The sequence below is a fragment of the Pipra filicauda genome, unplaced genomic scaffold (assembly GCF_003945595.2).
Source record: "Pipra filicauda isolate LSUMZ 115617 unplaced genomic scaffold, ASM394559v2 scaffold98_size3848907_pilon, whole genome shotgun sequence".
Taxonomy (NCBI): Eukaryota; Metazoa; Chordata; class Aves; order Passeriformes; family Pipridae; genus Pipra; species Pipra filicauda.
In genome coordinates, this window is record NW_024105186.1 from 2,308,315 (window position 1) to 2,325,494 (window position 17,180).

The 17,180-nt window shown below is 45.8% G+C and overlaps 1 protein-coding gene across 12 annotated transcripts in view; it reads left to right on the forward strand.

Moving 5' to 3' along the window:
- The first annotated feature begins 1,003 nt into the window (after positions 1-1,003).
- Positions 1,004-17,180, forward strand: part of AP2M1 (adaptor related protein complex 2 subunit mu 1) — a 28,966-nt gene continuing 12,789 nt past the window's right edge. For 4 of the 12 annotated variants that reach the window (XM_039377989.1, XM_039377992.1, XM_039377991.1 and 1 more), the window contains exons 1-3: positions 1,024-1,055; positions 12,714-12,830; positions 16,422-16,427. In XM_039377989.1, coding sequence (XP_039233923.1) covers positions 12,757-12,830; positions 16,422-16,427 — 80 coding nt within the window. In that variant the 5' untranslated portion in view covers positions 1,024-1,055; positions 12,714-12,756. Of the gene's footprint in view, positions 1,062-1,962; positions 2,013-7,606; positions 7,625-12,713; positions 12,831-16,421; positions 16,428-17,180 lie in introns of those variants that run through there. The other 8 variants (XM_039377990.1, XM_039377994.1, XM_039377993.1 and 5 more) reach the window with 5 other exon arrangements.

The window sequence follows — 17,180 nt, forward strand, 5'->3', positions numbered from 1 at the left end:
AGCACGGTACAGTATGGACATGCTCGACCCTGCTGCTGTTGGTGCTGGCGCCTCGGCGCCCTCTCCTCCTGCCACACCGTGGCTTTCACCAGGCAAGCTTTGCCTCCTTTGGTCTTTCTTGTGTTTGCGATTTTTATATGATGGAGATGAAATGTATTTTGCTCCCTCGGGGGTCTGCGTTCCCCCTGCAGCCCCTCTGCCAGATCTTACACGCCATCCGTTCATCTCCCTGACTCCTTGAAGCCTCTCCTTCCCCTCTGTCCGCTGGAGTCAGCCTGTCCCCAGCAGCCTCCCTGGCCACTGCTCACCCCTCGCCCTGCCCTACTCACTGGGTTTTATAAAAACAACACCAATCTCCTTGTTTTTATTTATAAACATAGTTTTATTGGACTCCTGCCTTGTGTCGTTCGTTGTTTCCCCCCCCCCCCCCCAGCCTCTTCGGCCCTCCTGCATTTTGCTCTAAAGCGAGATCCCGGCGGGATGAGGGCACTCTGTGCCGGTGTTCCAGCTGCCTCTTGCCGGGGTGCTGAGGGCGGCTGCGGTCTGAGCCGGCGCCGGGCCCGGCCTCCTACTTCCCCCACCCCGCGCAGCGGATCCTGCCCGCGGGCGCTCGGGGCTCCCGGGGTCCCCGTTTCCAGCGGGAGCACTGCAGGGAGAATCAGGGGCTGGTTCCACCGCGGGCGCAGGGGGGGATGCCTGTGTGCGGGGCCAACAGGAGCTACCAGCTCCGTGGAAGGGCATGGCGACCTCAGGCCTGTGCATGGGGGGGCGCAGCTTCCTGCCCGTGCGCTCCCTCTGCCCATCCCCTGGCTGAGCGCAGCCACCATGCTGTCCTTCCCTCGCGACCGGACTACAACTCCCGGCACGCCCCGCGCGTTCACGACCTTCCCGTCCCCGTCGCGCGGGCCCCCCCCCCCCCCGGTAGCGCATGCGCGGTGAGGGAGCGCGGGCGGGGCGCGCGCGCGCGGCGGCTCTGCAGTGCGCGGGGGGGGCGCGGGACGAGGGGGGGCGGCGCCGCCATCTTGGGCGCGGGGCGGCAGCGGCGGCGGCGGCGGCGGCAGGTGAGGAGACCCCGGGCCGCGCTCCGCTCTCCGCGCAGGGCTGCGCGGTCCCCGGCCCTTCGCCGGGCAGCTGCCTGCGGCCGGGCTCCCTCTGCCGCGAGCGGCCGGGCGGTGGCCGAGCCGCCGCGGGTGGCGGCTCCGTGGGCGCTGGCCGAGGGTGGGGGTCCGCGGGCCTTCCCCGGGGCGGGGGGTGGCTGCACAGCGAGGTCTCCGCCGGCTACCCGTGGGGGCGGGAGCGGGAGCGAGTCTGCAGTCGTGAGGGAAGGTGGGAAGCGGGGCTCCCCCGAGAGGGCTTTTCCTTAGCCCCCTCTGAGGGGGTGCTGTCACACATTGCTTGGGGCTGAGGGGGCTTATTAACTGCTTCTGTTAATGAGCTCTCCGCCGGGAATACCTGTGTGGCAGCCCTGCGGTGCTGCACTGGGTGAGGGTGGGGACGGAGTCGGGCTGTGTGTGGCACAGGAAGGCCGGCACCAATGTGTCAGGTCAGCTTGAGCAAAGGTTTTTTCAGTCAGATCTGGCCGGAACTTTACCGAAAATTATTTGTCTGTACTGCTGATCCAAAAGTGAATTAGCTGGGTCATGGCTTGCACCCTTTGCTTCCTCCCTGGAAAACCTGCTGAGGTAGAACGCAGCGCCGCTGACGCTGAACTGCTTGTTCTGAGGCTTAAAGCAGGCTCCCATCCAACAGCTCTCCTAGATGGGTTTCGACTTCCATTCTTCCCTGGGCTAGGTTTTTGGATTTGGGAAAGCTACAGGAAGCACAGCCTGTGTTTATTGCCCAGTGCAGTTAACCTCTCTCCCCAATGGGAAATGACTGGGTTTTGATCTAGTCTTCTCTCCATAAGGTGTGTGAGTCCATGATCTGTTTTCTGCTTGCTTTAGTATGACAAAGCTGCTATCAAGTTTTAGCCTCAGGCTGCCAAAATCTGAGCCTGGAACTTTCCCAGATAGGTGAGTCTGGATGGCTTCTGTGGCTCAGAAGTCTAGGTATTGCAGGCTTCTAACTGTATATGGGCTCATGTGGTGTCTGATTGTGCAACGTTTGCTTGAATGCTGTCAGAGCTGTAGCTAGTCTTTTTTTCCTACAGTAAAAACTGCGTGTGTTCCTGTGAGTTTTGCTTGGAGGGACAATCTCAAATTTGAAGAGATGCTGCCAGTCTGTCTACTTCCATATTTTTCCTGTCAGAAGAGAGGCATCTCTCCTCTTCTGTAGGAAATGCCATCTTACTGACATCTAGTGACAAAGATACCTGGTGTTCTTTGGGCTGCAGAGTGGCCATGTTCCAGGGAGAGGATTGGAGATGCCTTTGAAAGGTATCATGGCCGGCTCTTCCTCCTGAGTGAGAGAGCACAGTTCTGGTCCTTGGAGAGTTGAGTCTTGAGGCTCTGCAGGGTTACATCTTGAGTTCTTTCAAACAAAAGAGGACTGGAAATGCACTCCAGTTTGATACTATCTCTGTTGGTTTTGTTGTAGGTTTGTTTTCTTTTTGGTGGAGCAGGAACAATCACTAAACAAAATGGGCTTTGTAAAGAAACTTCCTGTGACCCTTAATTAAACTTTTCTTGTCTCATCCCTGCATCAAAAAGTAGTAAAGCCGAGACTATCTTTGGCAGCACAATATCTTGGTTTTCTAAGTTTATACTGCTGAAGACCATTAGAGTATTTAAAGGCTGTTCTTAGGGTTAACTGGAGGATGGAGAAAAGTGCAGCCTCTGGTGCCAAAATATAATTGATCTGAAAGGCAGAGTCAGCTTCTCGCCTTTAGTGAGTGACCTATGGAGTCAAAAGTTACTGGCAAGTCATGTATTATTTTGATCTTGGTGGGAGGTTGGCAGCTCAGCTAAAAGCTTGCAGGCAGAGGCACAGAGTGTGAAATGCAGTTATCTGCTCTCCAGTAACAGTAAAGAGAGAAACGCTGGCAAGTCAGGGCACCTAGACCATTAGTGGTCTGCAGAATACAAGCTCTTACTCAAACTGCACTCTGTGCCTCTACCCTCTTCTGTCAGAAGACGAATAGAAAGCAAGTCACTGTTCAGGTTTCTAGCTCAGGAGTGAAAAGCAAGCAGAATTTGCTTCAGACTGACTTTAGAACTGGTAGAATTAGAAGGCATTGGGGCCATTCAGATAAGGTTGTGATCAAAATAAGGCGGAGAGGTGTGTTAATGCTGTTCCTGTGATGTTTTAGCACAGTAAGGGAGCTTCTCGTGTTTCCCCATGTCAGTATTTATCTCTTGTTACTGTTCAGACTGGCTGTGTGCTGCATGGCACGCAGAAGGAGGCTGTAGGAGGAGAGCCTGGTAAGAGAACGTGCTTCTCTTCTTGCCCACTGGCTATGGGGATTTATGGGATTGGGTTTAAAATAGGGACAGTTTCTCTGAAACTGATGGGTTTATCTCAGGAGCTCTTTAGCTCAGGGTATGCCCCTTAAGTAAATTATGCAGCCTGTCTTTCCCAGGATGAAGTGATTGCAACTACTCTTGTTTAAAACCAAGTGCAGCCCTTGGCCTCCGGGAAAGTGACTAATGCAGCCCTCTAAGCAAAGCTTAGGTGCTTGGATTAGCTGGTGGGGTGATGGCATCGTTATGAGCCTTAAGCCTTTTGGGTTGGTATTGGCTAGCACTAGCCTGAAAGGATGGGTTTTCCCAACAAGTCCAGTTTGCCAGAGCAGCCTGACTAATCCTCCTTCTGCTTCAACTGTTGTCACTTGTCCAAGATCATACTGATTTCTGGAATGCAGAAATGATTGCAGTTGGTGATTTGCCCTCAAGAGCTTCAGTACTTCTCTTGGTTTCTTCCTGGATGAGAATTCGAGCAGCTAATGTACCTTGAACTGCTTAGTTAGATAAGCTCATTAATGCACAGAAGTCTTACTTGCTGTTAAGTCAGAACCCAAACTGTCTTTTAATAGACTACTAAAGGGGTTGGTTGCTTTACACCAGCTTATTCACTGACTTGTGATTGCTGTTTTCTGGATGTGCTCTGTAGATTACAGAAATCAGCATTCCTTTTTTTATTCAAAGTAAGTGATGTCTGTGCTGTGGGAAACTTCCAGCCCCTTAATGGGAGTGACAAAGTCCAAGTAGCTGGGTCTTGGGCTCACTGATGATCTTGTTTGTTTGTATCCTGTACTTGATGGCACAGGGGACTCAGTGAAGCTCATGGCCTGTATCACCATGGGGCTGTGACCAAAATGGCTCTGCAGGTGAGCAGGAGTTCTCTCAGCCCTGCTCATACAGCCCCCTTGGCTTGCTCTGTTGAAGGTAACAGGCAGATCATGCCTCATGCTTATTTTCCCCACCTGTAGTGCCAGACTCTCCTGGAGAGGTCTCTCTGTGGTGAGACTAACACTCGCACAGCTGGCTTTGGAAAAGACAGCTGATCCCAAAGTTGCCTCCTAAAATGAAAGGACAAATGCGCTCTGCACCATCAGGATGCTACTGGTGCTCATCAAATCCTGGGGCTGTTGGGGTCGTAATGTGAATATGTAGTTACATTCTTACATTGGCAGTGTAGGAACTCCTGTCCCTGCAGTGACTCTGCTCCTGAGCAGTTATTCTTGAGCTGCCATTTCACCACTGCACCTCTGAAGAGAGGACACAGAGGATTTGCTGATCAGATGCGGCCAGACCTGGCTCAAGAGTTCCACAGGTTCTGCTTGCATGGGCTTAGAGAAACCGGTGTGGAAGGATACAAACAACTGTGTTTTCCTGAGACAGAAGTGCCAATATGCACCCCAAATTTATGGTGACTTTGGTACCGTTAGACTGTAGGCATGTTACATTGATAATGACGTTTCCTCCAGACAGTACCTCATTCTTTTAGAGCTAGAACAACTAAGTATCTCTTGCCTTGGACCTGCAGCTGCAGTTACTGCAGCCATGTTCCTCTTACCACTGCAGAAAGCTGACTCAAAATTCACTGTTTTTCCTCAGCAATGAATTTGAGAAGATCAGCTTTGTTTGTTTGTTTTCATTTGTGCAAATACAGTTACAAAAGGCAGAGAACTGTGTTCCAAAGCATGTGATATAGGTTGAAGCTACCCCTCTCCTTGCTGGTGCAGGGAAGGATTAGTGGTCTATGTGGTGTCATCTGAAAGATCTCAGGTTATGGGACAAATGTATTCGAGAATATAACTTGTTTGAATATCTGTATATCTGGGACTTAGGCGAGAATTTAGTTTTGTCTTTCATACCCTAATGAATGGACGACTGGTACTACAGTGGTATCTTGTTTCTGGTGTGATGCTATGGCTTTTCACCATGGGAGGCTAATGCACTGGACAGAAACTGGAGGATTGGTACCGTGTGCTGTGGTTTCTGGAAGAGTTGCTGCAGATACAAACAAACTACTCCAGAGGGAACAGACTGTGCTGGTTGGTCGATTCTTTATGTGTGCCTTGTTTAGTCTAAGAAAGCTCCGTGCTGCATGTTGTTCATTTTTCTACAGCTATTCTAAGTCAGAATTGATGAAGAGGAAATGGAAGAGGAAGGCTGGGCTCTTACGTGCTGCAGGAGGGACCAGCTGAATCTCGACTTGCTAATGCAGGTTTAGTGCATCATCTCACTAGGTAGCTCCCAGTTCAGCCACTTGTTGCATCCCAGAATATGTGAAGCTACTGACGGTCCAGCAACAGGATTCTGCTGCCTGGCCCTGTGCTCCTGACTGCACCCACACATTCCAAGTGGGTGGCACAGTGTAGACTGAAAAGGCAAAGTTTGGCTTCTGGAGAACCACCTGTTTTTAGGTCAGACTTAAAAAACACAACATTTTCCATCTCTGATGGATTCAGTGGACAAAACTAGGTTTTCAGATACTGTGCTTTATGGGCTCCCTTGGTCTGCAGCTCACCTGCTGCAGACTGACTTCTGGGGCTTCATCAATCATGCTGTGATGGTTCGAGAGAGGGACTCTCCCTAATGCACATCCCCTGCGCAGTGAGACCAGCGTGGCATGATTTGAGACAAGTATGCTTGATTCTCGAGGAAGCACCTGTTACCATGTCAGTCACTGAAGGTCCAGCTAATCCTGCTGCTTTTCTGTTACGTAACTGCTGAAATGCATTCAAATCTGCATCCCAGACACTTGGTTTTATGCGCATTCTCTTTTTGTAGCTGGCTGTCTTAATGCTGTAACTGTGCCACAGTTGCTCTAAAGGTGTATTTTAATGCTCTCATCTTCACTGAAGTGAAAAGGTATTCTGGAAAGTCATTTCCATGTCATCTTAACTCCTAGTGGGTTTATAAGTTATGTAAAAGTATGTGGTCTGTCTATGATGTTCTTCATGATCCTTTTCTATTTATGGGTTGAAATAGAAGTATATGGGAATGTGAGCACTTGGCAGGAGGGTAGGAAGCATACTGGCCTTAAGTGTTTGTAGGAGCTGCATTCAGATTTTAGATCTCATTCCTACCCTGGTAGCTGCTTGAAGAATGCAGAGTGTATTGGGAGAGGGCTGTTTTTCTAAATTGAAGTGATTAGTCACCAACTGGTGTGAATTAAACATACATGTGGATCATCTCTGTACCTTAACTGGAAGAAATCCATCCATACTGGAACTAGAAAACAGGACTGTAGCTACCAGTGTGGAGCGAGTCGCCATATGTTCAAGCTGGTGAAACAGAAGGAGTGGAGCTGCAAAGCTCTGAAAATGCAGTTGATAGATCATTAACCCAAAGGCTTCAGCTAGAGTCATCCTGGTTTCCAGGCATTTGGTGATAAACAAAGAAGTGGTGGGCTTTGCTCTTAAGCTGTGTCTGGCAGTGAGATATTAGGCTGAGGAAGCTCAGAAGCAGTGTAGGGCAATCTCCCTAGAAAAGGCTGACTGTGGAGAGGAGCAGAATGAGTCATTGAAAGCTGATTGAGCAATGCTTTCTGAGTCATGTCGCTAATGCACAGAGAGCAGATGAACCCATCTCCTGTGGTGGATTTCTTATTCTGGGGCCTTCTGATTCCAGCAGCCATGAGTCACTGAATGTCAGTCTCAATATAATTTGAACCCTGTTCCCTGCAGTTCTTAACCACTGCAAGCACTAGGATCTTTCACTTCCAAAGCTGATCTGTAAAGAAAACTATTAATTGTTTTAAAATGTGTGGAAGATCATACCATGTCTAAATAGTACCACTAAAATCCTCATTCTAGTTGCAGTGTAACCTTGAAATAGTTGAAAGGAGTATCTGTGAAACTTGTACTGAAGCACAAAGGAGGATCAAAACAAAGTAGGTTTATTTTCACTGCAGCCGCTTCAAGGAGAGCCATTGTCATCTTAAAGAGCCATTCTTCTTGCTAAGCTTTAAGCAACTTTCTTTTGCATGCAGCCCTTTGTGTAGCTTTCTTCTCTGTTCATAGATCTCTGCTCTTGTCAGTCCACCTCTTGAGTTGTCCAGCTGTGTGGACATGCTTCCATGAGCTGAGGGAAGTATTCTGTAGTGGAGATGGAGTGCGGTCACTCTGATGTTGTGTCTCGCAGGGATGTAATGCAAGGCTTGAGCAAAAGACTGGAACATTGTCCATATTCCCTGAACTCCCGTCGTGGGCAAACTTGGTGAAAGCTGACAGAAAGCAGTAAGTGCTGTAAGCTGTGTTGGTTCTATTGTGCTATCTATGCTTGTGATGTTTGGAACTCTTCAAGATGCTGAACTGCAGAAGTCAAGCAGGAGCAAGGGAGATCTGCTTATAAATGTGTTAAATACGTTGTGCAGTTGAGACCTCCTTGGTCCCTGATGCCATTAGATGGGAGTGCAGCAAGAGTTGATACTGGGTGTGTCCTTCAGCTACTGCAGAGGCTCGATTGATAGCTGGTGAGTTGGGTCAGTCATCTAAACCTGTTTCCTTGTATTCACTGTTTTTAACTCATGTGACTTTGCTGGTACCTGGAAACGCTTTACCAATTGTCTGACACAAATCAAGTTAGGTAAATTGTACTTAAGTATGAATTCAGGTTTAATTTGTAGAGCTGTAGAATTGTGGGTTCTTTCAGGCTTGAGGAGGATCGTAACTGGTATGGAGGCAGGCTGCTGCTACACATGAAATAATGCTAGTGCCTGTGTCTCGGGTATATTTATGCTGGTAGGCTGCCATTATAAAACAAACTGGCGGAATGGTCCTGATCTCGTGGCTAAATCTGTAGTAAGGAAAAGTATCACCTCATGTGTTAACCAGGGGCTGACATAGCACAGAGCCAGTCGCTTCTGACTGAGCAAGTTTGGTATCGAGTTGCATTACCAGTGTAGCACAGCTAACACCCATCTGCTGGTTGGTGGCAAATCTCTGTGTACTTCTGTTTTGTACCAAACAAGGATTTGCATTAAGAATACTCCTAGTGAGTAGTCATGGTGGGGGTATGTGTGTAGATATGAGAGTATTCAAAGTAGTAAGGGCAAAGTAGATCAAAGAGGTGCAGATGGGACTATAAAATGGCACCCTGAATTCAAGATACATAGTTGTACATTGGTGCATATAGGAGGTGGGTAGATGAAGGAGCAAAGGCAATTCTAGCAGTACTTGTAATGTAGTTAATCAGCTTGAAGGCTGAATTCAGTGTGATCTTAGAGTAAGGATAAGTGACGAAATAGTTAGCTTCTTGCTGAGTGGTGGTTTGAAAATGTAAGTTAAATATCAAGAACCACTAGAAACAGATCAAAGCAGGGGATATGTGGTTGTCATACCGTCTTTATTGTGCTTTGCTTACATCTTGAAAAACTTGTGCAGTTTTGTGCTCACTTCCAGAAGCAAAGCATTTAGAGGAAGACACTATGAAGGACAAGAGCATAAAGCAGTTTCCCTGTGAAGAGCAAACTGAATAAGGTGGGAACATCTCATTCTGGGTAAAGGTGATGGAGGCAGTGGAGAAGATTTGCAAAATCCTGAGTGGCCTGGAGATTAGAGTATGGGGGCTAGTTCTTAATTGCTTTTTCCTGCACTTGAACTGGAGGCCATTAAACAAAGCAGGAGTAAGGAAGAAAAAGCAGGCTTAAAACAAAAAGGAGGATGTTTTGTACAGTGATTATAAGAAAAAATGTAGTGTGGTTTGTTGGTTTGTTTGTTTTTGCCCTGGGATACTGCTGATGAGAGGAAACTGGGCAAATATTTAAGACATCCATTGAGAGTTCTAAAATAAAAAAGCTGTTGCAGGGGGATCTCCTGGGGAGTGTTTTCTTGACTTGTCCTCTGTTACCTGACTGTCCCTTCCTTGATGACATTGGAGACAATACACTGAGCAAACAGCTCTGCAGTATGAACCAATGCAGCTCTTGAATGTGCCGTTGAGGCTGGAGCCAGGAACTAACCGTGCATAGAAAGTTTGAGGCTTGAACTCCGCTCCTAGTGTATTTTGTATGAGGAAGAAGCCTAGAATTTCACTGCATTGATGGAGAATTTTTAAAGACTGAAAGCCCTTGAATCATGCTATATCTGCTCTCCATCTAACATGTTTTTACTAACACAAAAGATGAGGAAGCAGTTGGCTCTGCTGCCTAGTACTGTGATGCAATTAAAAATCCTGATTTCTACGAGTAACTTCAGTGAAGCTATTACAGAGTATGTTCTAACCTAACACGAGAAAGCAAAGCCTCATTATCTCAGTCAACATTTAAAGTTTGTAGATCTTCCTAAGAGGAGACTTTTAATTTCCAGTGCTAAGCTTGATCAGCAGTCTTCTACATGTTTTACAGTAATATAGCAAAAATCCAAGGCTTTTTGAGAAAGTGATTGGCTTGTCATGCTGGCAGGAGGCTTTGTCTTGTATATGCTGTGTGTCTGATCCTGTTGGTCATCAAAGCAGACATTTCCTTTATGCTAAAAATAGTGAAACAAATAACTTAATCAGCATTAAAACCCAAGAGGGAGATTATTTTTTATTTTTAAGACTAGGATGTGCTTTCTAGGATTCTTCTGGAAAGGTTTTGTAGGATTCTTATGATCCAGCTTTGACCAGTTGCATAACCTTTCAGGAAGCTATTCTATACATTGCAAGTCTTAAAGGGGACACAGGAACTCTTCCTCACCTTTGCTGGTAATAGTCCATATCTGAGTGTGGAAGCCAGCACTGTAGCAGTCTGAAAACACATCCTTGTTTCTTATCTGGAATGAAAAAACTAGTAAATAGGAAAGAATTTCCTAGAGTGGGCACCAAGTTGCTTTCATTGTTGTAATGGTGCTCATTTTTTTCGTCATTTGGCCTGTGTGAATGACCTTTCAAATGTTTGCTGAGCTACAGCTTCAGCATCTGCCAAACTTGTTGGACAACTATATTCAATTCTCCATGTTTTGGGTTCCAGCCCTGCAGGTGGCCTCCTCATGCCTGTTAGGGCTGTGTGTGTAAGTAGCTGTGAGTCTGTGGTACAGCCACTTCCTTAAATCTGAGACAGTGGTTTTGTTCTGTTAACCAACAGGATTGTCTTCTGGTGTGGGGATGCTGGCCTTGCTGCCGCTACACTATGTAGCCTTGGTCCACCTGTGGGACAGTGAACAGCCACAGGCTTTTCCTACTCTGGAACTACATGGGAATCTACTGCTACAGAGTGTTATGCCTCTGTCTTAACAAATATGGTTACAGAGGCTTGTCCTGGAAGTAAATTCTGAAATTATAAAGTGTTAGTTATGGGAATGGAAGAAAAACATATTTGAAAACATCTTCTGTGCTAGATGGAGAGTCAGACATCAAAAATGTTGGTGACAGTGCCATGTGAAGCCACTGACAAGTAGCAGAAGGCAGCCTGTTAATAGCCAGAGACACTTGACCAGCAGAATGTGGGAGTAAAAGCCAGGAAGTTCATGACTGAGCTTTGGGAAAACTGTTACTCTCTTTCTCACTACTTTAACTTAACAAGTGACTTTTTGGTTCTTTTTTTTTTTTTTCTTTTTAATGAGCAGAAGCAGCCATCTGGAAGCTGAAGACCCATAGCAGAGAAGTATGAGTAATGTTTTTCTGTGAGGACTCACTACGTATAGCTAAAAATATTGGTGTTAAGGTTTAAGAAATTAAAAGGGGTTTTTTTGTCTGTCTAAAATTAAAAGTAGTAGCTGCACTATAAACCTTGCTTTAGCACAGAACTCACATCTGCAGTGCCTTCAAATGGGCAGCTACTTCAGTTTATTAATTCTAACTTCTAAAGGATATGTTACTCTTGATAATCCAGAAGTCACTTTGTCCCTCTGATGTGTGTATTTTTTTTGTATTCTCTTTTTTTTCTGACCTTTGAGATGATCCAAGGTTGGGTCACTTTAACTTCATTGTTGCAGTGTTCCTGAACAGACACATATTGGTTCACTGTCCACATCTGTCTCTAGGCTGGCCTCTCCCTATCCTTTCTGCCCAGCCCAGACAAGTGGGTGTAGGCTAACCCACCCAAACAGCAGTGTGGAGATGGTTGTTATCTAATGCTCTGCAGTGCCAAAGCGGAGAAGTATGTGTGTGCTCATCCCAAGGCCTGCCCTGTCACAGTTGTAGTGCTCTTCTCGGGACTAAGCCAACCAAGCAGTTGCTGCTGTGGGTATTATGACTTGGACCTAACTTAATAGGAGGGCATATGACTCCAGGAATGGGATCTGGTGAAGTAGCTGTATATTTTTAAAAGTCTTCTGCATCAATAATGTCTACCAGCTTTTTAGCTCTCTCCAAAACAGTCTTCCTTTGAAGAAAGAAGAGATTAGCAGTTTAAGAGGGTAACTTCTGAGGCACTGTCCCCCAATTCAAGTGGGTCATGGTTGAGGTCTCCCATTCCAGTGGTACCTCATGGCAAATTGTTCTCAGTTTGGATTCTGAACTGTGTCTTGGTACGGCTGCTAGGGATTAGTTATCATGGCTAGGCTTCGCGAACGAAGATTCGGGAAGGCTCTATCCACATTTGCTGCAGGCACGCTGGTGGCTTATGAGGCCAATACGTGACAGACAAATCCGATTGCAAAAGGCACAGCAGAAAGACTCCTTAGATGGTGTATTCTGCAATACACGGTTCTTTCTGCGTTGCCTTTTTTCCTCGAGGGTGATCCTGCGTGTGTTCTCAAAGGAGACAGCTGCGTTATAGATGGTGTGTCTCCAGGCCTCCCGATTTGAGGCCAGAGTAGACCAGTTATGGTGATCAATATGGCCAAGGCTGAGATGTTGTTTCAGGGAGTCCTTGTATCTTTTCTTCGGGGCTCCTCTCATGCGGCAGCCAGTGGCAAGTTCACCGTAAAGCAAGATCTTAGGGAGGCGGTGGTCCTTCATCCTGGAGACATGACCTGCCCAACGCAGCTGTGTTCTCATCAGCATGGCCTCGATACTTGTGATTGCTAGGGATTAGTAAAGGCTCTTAAATTGATGTGTAAAAACTGTGTAAAAGTGGTGATAAACGGAGGTGTACTTGCTGCTAAGAGCCCCCTGCCATACAGTGATAGGCTTGATGACATCTCAAACATTTGTGTGAACTATGTTCAAAAAGACTATGAACTACCTCTGATTGATACCTCAGTCTTTGATTTGCTTGTGGTTCCAGGCCTATGTTTTTTCTCACATTCAGGGGGTGTACCGTGGATACTAATACTTGAGGCTTAATCTGTCCATGCTGATTTTTGTAATGAGAAGTAAGCCTGCATCAGTGCCAATTTTAAGCTTCAGTCCTGGCTACAAATTGTTGCTGTGCAGCCTACTGATATATGCCCTCTCTTGCTCCAGGTATTAAAGCAACATGGGAAGTGAAGACTAAAGTTCCATCATGATTGGAGGCTTATTCATCTATAATCACAAAGGAGAGGTTTTAATCTCTCGAGTCTACCGGGATGACATTGGGTAAGTGCTTTCTGTTGCATCCCTGGTCTTTGCATTTCTGTCTCATTTTGGTGCAGTAAACAACCCAGAGCTGCTTTGTTCTGCATTAGCTGTGCATGCATGTAAGACTGCAACTCAACTTGCTGCTCTAGGCTTAGTTCAGAAAAAAAAAAGTTTAAGCCCTGATCACCTACAGTAAAGGATGGCCTGCAGCCAAACCTGGGACTTTCTTTTGGATGGTAGAGATCTGGCCACGATTCCAAATGCTTCAGCAACATGGACTGCCACTGTGGGAGTCCACCTCACTGTAATCATTAAAACTTTACAGGAGCAATAATGTGGGAACTGTCTGTCACACACTATAGCCAGGGCTCTGAATTAGTTTCAGACACTGAAGTCTAACATCAAGTACAGGCAGGCAGGAGACCATGGTCTTGGAAAGTTTTATCTGCAAGCAGTCTCATAGTAACCATGGCTGTACTCCTGAGGCTGGCATTCTGTCCCCCAGCTTTGTATGGCAGCCTGCTATGTGAAAATCTGACATTTATTGGATATTTAAAGTTGTGGGAAGCACTGAAAACCTTCAGTAGATTGTAGGTGTCTTATTGCACTTCACAGAAGTGTTACAATGCTCACTTAGAGTGGATCCGTGCAATCCTTAGGCTGCTAGTTCCCAAAAGGGATCTTACTAAAAATATGGTGTCTTGTAGGCAGCGGATAGTGCTATAAGGAACCCAGTATCGAGTGATGGTGCTGCTTGGGCTGAAAACCATAAGTCTAAGGGTTTCTTGCACAACAGTACTCTTCCTATTGGGTTTTCATTAGTCAGGCATTGGCTGGAAGTTAGTAATTCAGTTAACGAGTTAAGACAGCTAATGGAAGCAGAGCAGTGGTAGGTGTTAGTTCAAAGTCCAATGAAGAGATCCTTGAAGCCAGTTTAGGAAAAAATAGTTTTTATCAGGTCTTCACAGTGACTAGTGGTAGGATATGCTGTGAAATAACTCTTTGCCATAAATTACAAAAAACTGTCAAGCCAATTTACCTTCAGCTTCAGTGTGTTCCTTCTGGTTATGGATTGTCCTAGTGGAGGTTAAAAGTTGAGGTAGAACTAGTAGCTAGTCAAGGCTTCTTGTACTGTTTCATTGAGGGAGGAGTAATCAACACAGTGTCTGTAATGAGGCTTCACCTAATGAGCTTTTAAGTCTCTTGGCTTGTTCTAGGTCAGCTAAGGCGAAGTAGCTGTTCTAAGGTTGACTGAGTTATTCTAGGACTTCCACACATAGCTGAGCCAAGGAAACATATTTCTCAAGCAGAAAGCCAGTGGCTGTGAAGTTTTGCCTCTTCTCTACTATACAAACTCATTTCAGTCTTCAGTACTTGTTAGCTAAAGCTCTTCAGAGCAGTTCACATGACAGGTCTGACTTTGTAAAGCTGGTATCACAGTGACTGAGCCAAGCCAGTCTGGATTATAGATAAATCTTGAGAATGTTTTGGGTGAGGGCTAGGGACACTTTTACTGCAGTTTCTGGCAAAAATATTTTTTTGTGGTTTGCAAACTTGAAACACTTAAAAAGATTGTGCTCAAGCTGGTGTTTATTCAAGAAGGCCTTTTAATTTAAATGGCATTCTGGCTGTGGAGATGTAAACTGGGGAGCAAAGTAGTTATTTTTAATGTGGTCTTCTATTGCTTTTTATCTTGGCTCATTTCTCTTACAAAGTGAGTGCCTTATGTTCAGTACGTGATAAAGTACTTCCTGTTGGCCAGCCAGACAAAACTAGAAAACGTTATTTCCTTCCTGATCCTGTCCTAACTTTTTCACTTGGTAAAGGGTGCCAAAAACATTCCAGTGTTTTCTCTAGGACTTGAGGAGTTAGCATTCCCTTGTGTGAAATCATCGTTCAGTTCCTGTGAAAGTGTCAGTCTTGTGACTTAGGTGGAGCTGGTGCTGGCTGTTAACCAAGCTCGCTCCCCAAGGTGTTGGATTCCTTCTCAACAGGCCTTCAAATTGTTTGGAGTTTTTTTAAATGTGTAGCCTTACAGAACAAGGTGTTGTAAAATGGCTGTGTCTCATCTTGTGGTGTAATCAAGTAACCAACAATCTTGCCGTTTCCTAGTCTGAACGTTAGCATCAATGCCAGATCTACTTAAAAGCTTTTAGTATGCTAATCTTCAGTGGGAGGTAGGGAATAGCCGTGATACTGTAGCTTGTACTCTGTAGAATTACTGTTTTTGCCCAAACAACCAAGTAGTAGACTTCTAGAGTACTCTACAGTTCTTAGTTCCTAAGCAGCAGATCTGAAGTGCTGAGGGCTGAGCCCACCCAGCTTGTTGGGAGGTAGGTTGAATAGGAAATGAGCATAACTGCTCCCTGTCTTTGTGAGTGATTGACTCTTAGGACTCCTTGGTCTTGGCCATTGCCTTTGGCGTTCTGAAGCCTCAGCCTCTGAGTTGGGGGATATTAAAGGTCATCTATGGTTACAAGAACACCTCCCCTTGCACTGTTTAAGGGCCTAAAAGAAGTACATACCGGCTCAGATGTAATAAGCAAAGTGACAAACAATGAGGAAATCCTTCTTCTGACTTCATTAAAGGCAGAAGTACCACAAAACTTGAACTTTCTTTGCTTGCAACTTAGAATGGCTTTGTTGCATGTAGCGTGTCTGTCCATATAGCAGCTGGCTGCATGTATAAGCAGCTTTATTAAAAAAAGAGGCAAAACACCATGCATTTAATTCAGGGTACCATGGAGGGCTCTACTGTGATTTTCAAGTGCCTTGTTCTTCAGTGACTTAGTCGTTGGGGAACCTACCTGCATTTAAGAATGCAGCTCTGTAATAAAAATTAAGCTATTTGGAACTGAGCAGCTTACGTGATAAACTGCATGCACTTTAAATGTAATAGACTTTGGTTTCTGAGCTTCTAATACATCACGTCGGCTTCGTGGCTCTTGATTCTTAAGGAAAAAGTGCAAGCTGGATAGAGCAGTGTCTGAATCTACAGGATGTGCCCTGTCTCTCCAGATGTGCTCCAGCTCTATCAAACTTGCTGTATTTCCTGTTGGCTGGACCAAACTAGAAAGCATCAACCCAAACAGCTTCAAATGAGAAGTACTGTCAGAGAAATTCCCACCCAGACATGTAGCCCTGTTCTGAGGCAGACTGGGAAGAAGATACCTGATACTCTGCTGTGTCCCCAGGTGATGCCTCTGACTGAGGCTTTGGAGTTTTTCTTCTCCAAGGCCTGCTACCTATATTAGCAGAGCAGACTGGGTATCACTGATGTGATACAGGTGCAGCTCATCTGGAATAAATGCCCAGTTAGCCCTAAAATTCAGCCAAACAAGTCAGTCCACACTGACAGCCTGACCACGGCATGTCAGCGTTGTACCTTGCGAGGGCTTCATTGCTGCCGTAGCTTGTTACTGTCCATCCAATACCACCTTGGCCTTTTGTGCCCAGGAGCAGGGGGAGGGGGTGCTGTTTGGTCTCTTCTTATCTCTTTGGATTCATTGTGCCTTGTGTGTGTGTTTCTAACCCTTTCTCTTGTTGCTGTCACTCCTCCTTTCTCCGCTGGCGCCATTTCTGTCCATCCCATCTCATTGGCTGCTGTAGCAATAGGTAAGAGACCACCACTGGCACTGCACAGTGGGCACCTGGTGTGCTAGAAAAGCCTCCCTGACCTGAGGCTTCTCCTCTAGTGTGCACCAGTCTGGTTACTGGTTCTGGTTCTTCATCTAGTGGGTTAGAACTTAAGGCTGGGAGGGCTAATGCTCCAGAACAAGCTGGACTTTCCTTACAAGGCTTACCAGAAGGGAGGATTGGGGCTTTTAGATATTGTTATTTTATATTAGATTAAATTACTTTCTTATGGAAAAACTTGAGTAGAAATGAAATATTAATTTAACTCAAACTTGCAAACCTTCTGGAGCAATATAATCTGAGAAGTATTTGAAAGACAGAATTTTGCTTATGGGGAGCGTGTTTACTGATAAAACTTCTGCATATGTCCCCAGACCTTCAAGGAGCAAACACCTGCTGTGATAGCATATGTTCCTTTGAATATCCTTTGTTTTCAAACTTGGAACTGTCTGTTGGATTGTTGACAACTCTCAGTGCTTACAAGCATTTGTATGCCTGTATCCTTGCTTGCAAGGATGATATTACTATCTGTTCTCAAACATGGTTCTGCATAATCAGTACCATGGCCTTGATGCTGCAGTCAGACCCCCTGTTCTATGGTGTCTGAGAGTGTGAGTAATAAAGCATGACTAGATAAATCTTGGCTTGGTGTGTAGACTGTTGCTTTAAGTCTTGGTCTTGTCATAAAAAGCACTTAGGCTTCCTTCCCATGTTCTCAGGATTGGTGGACTT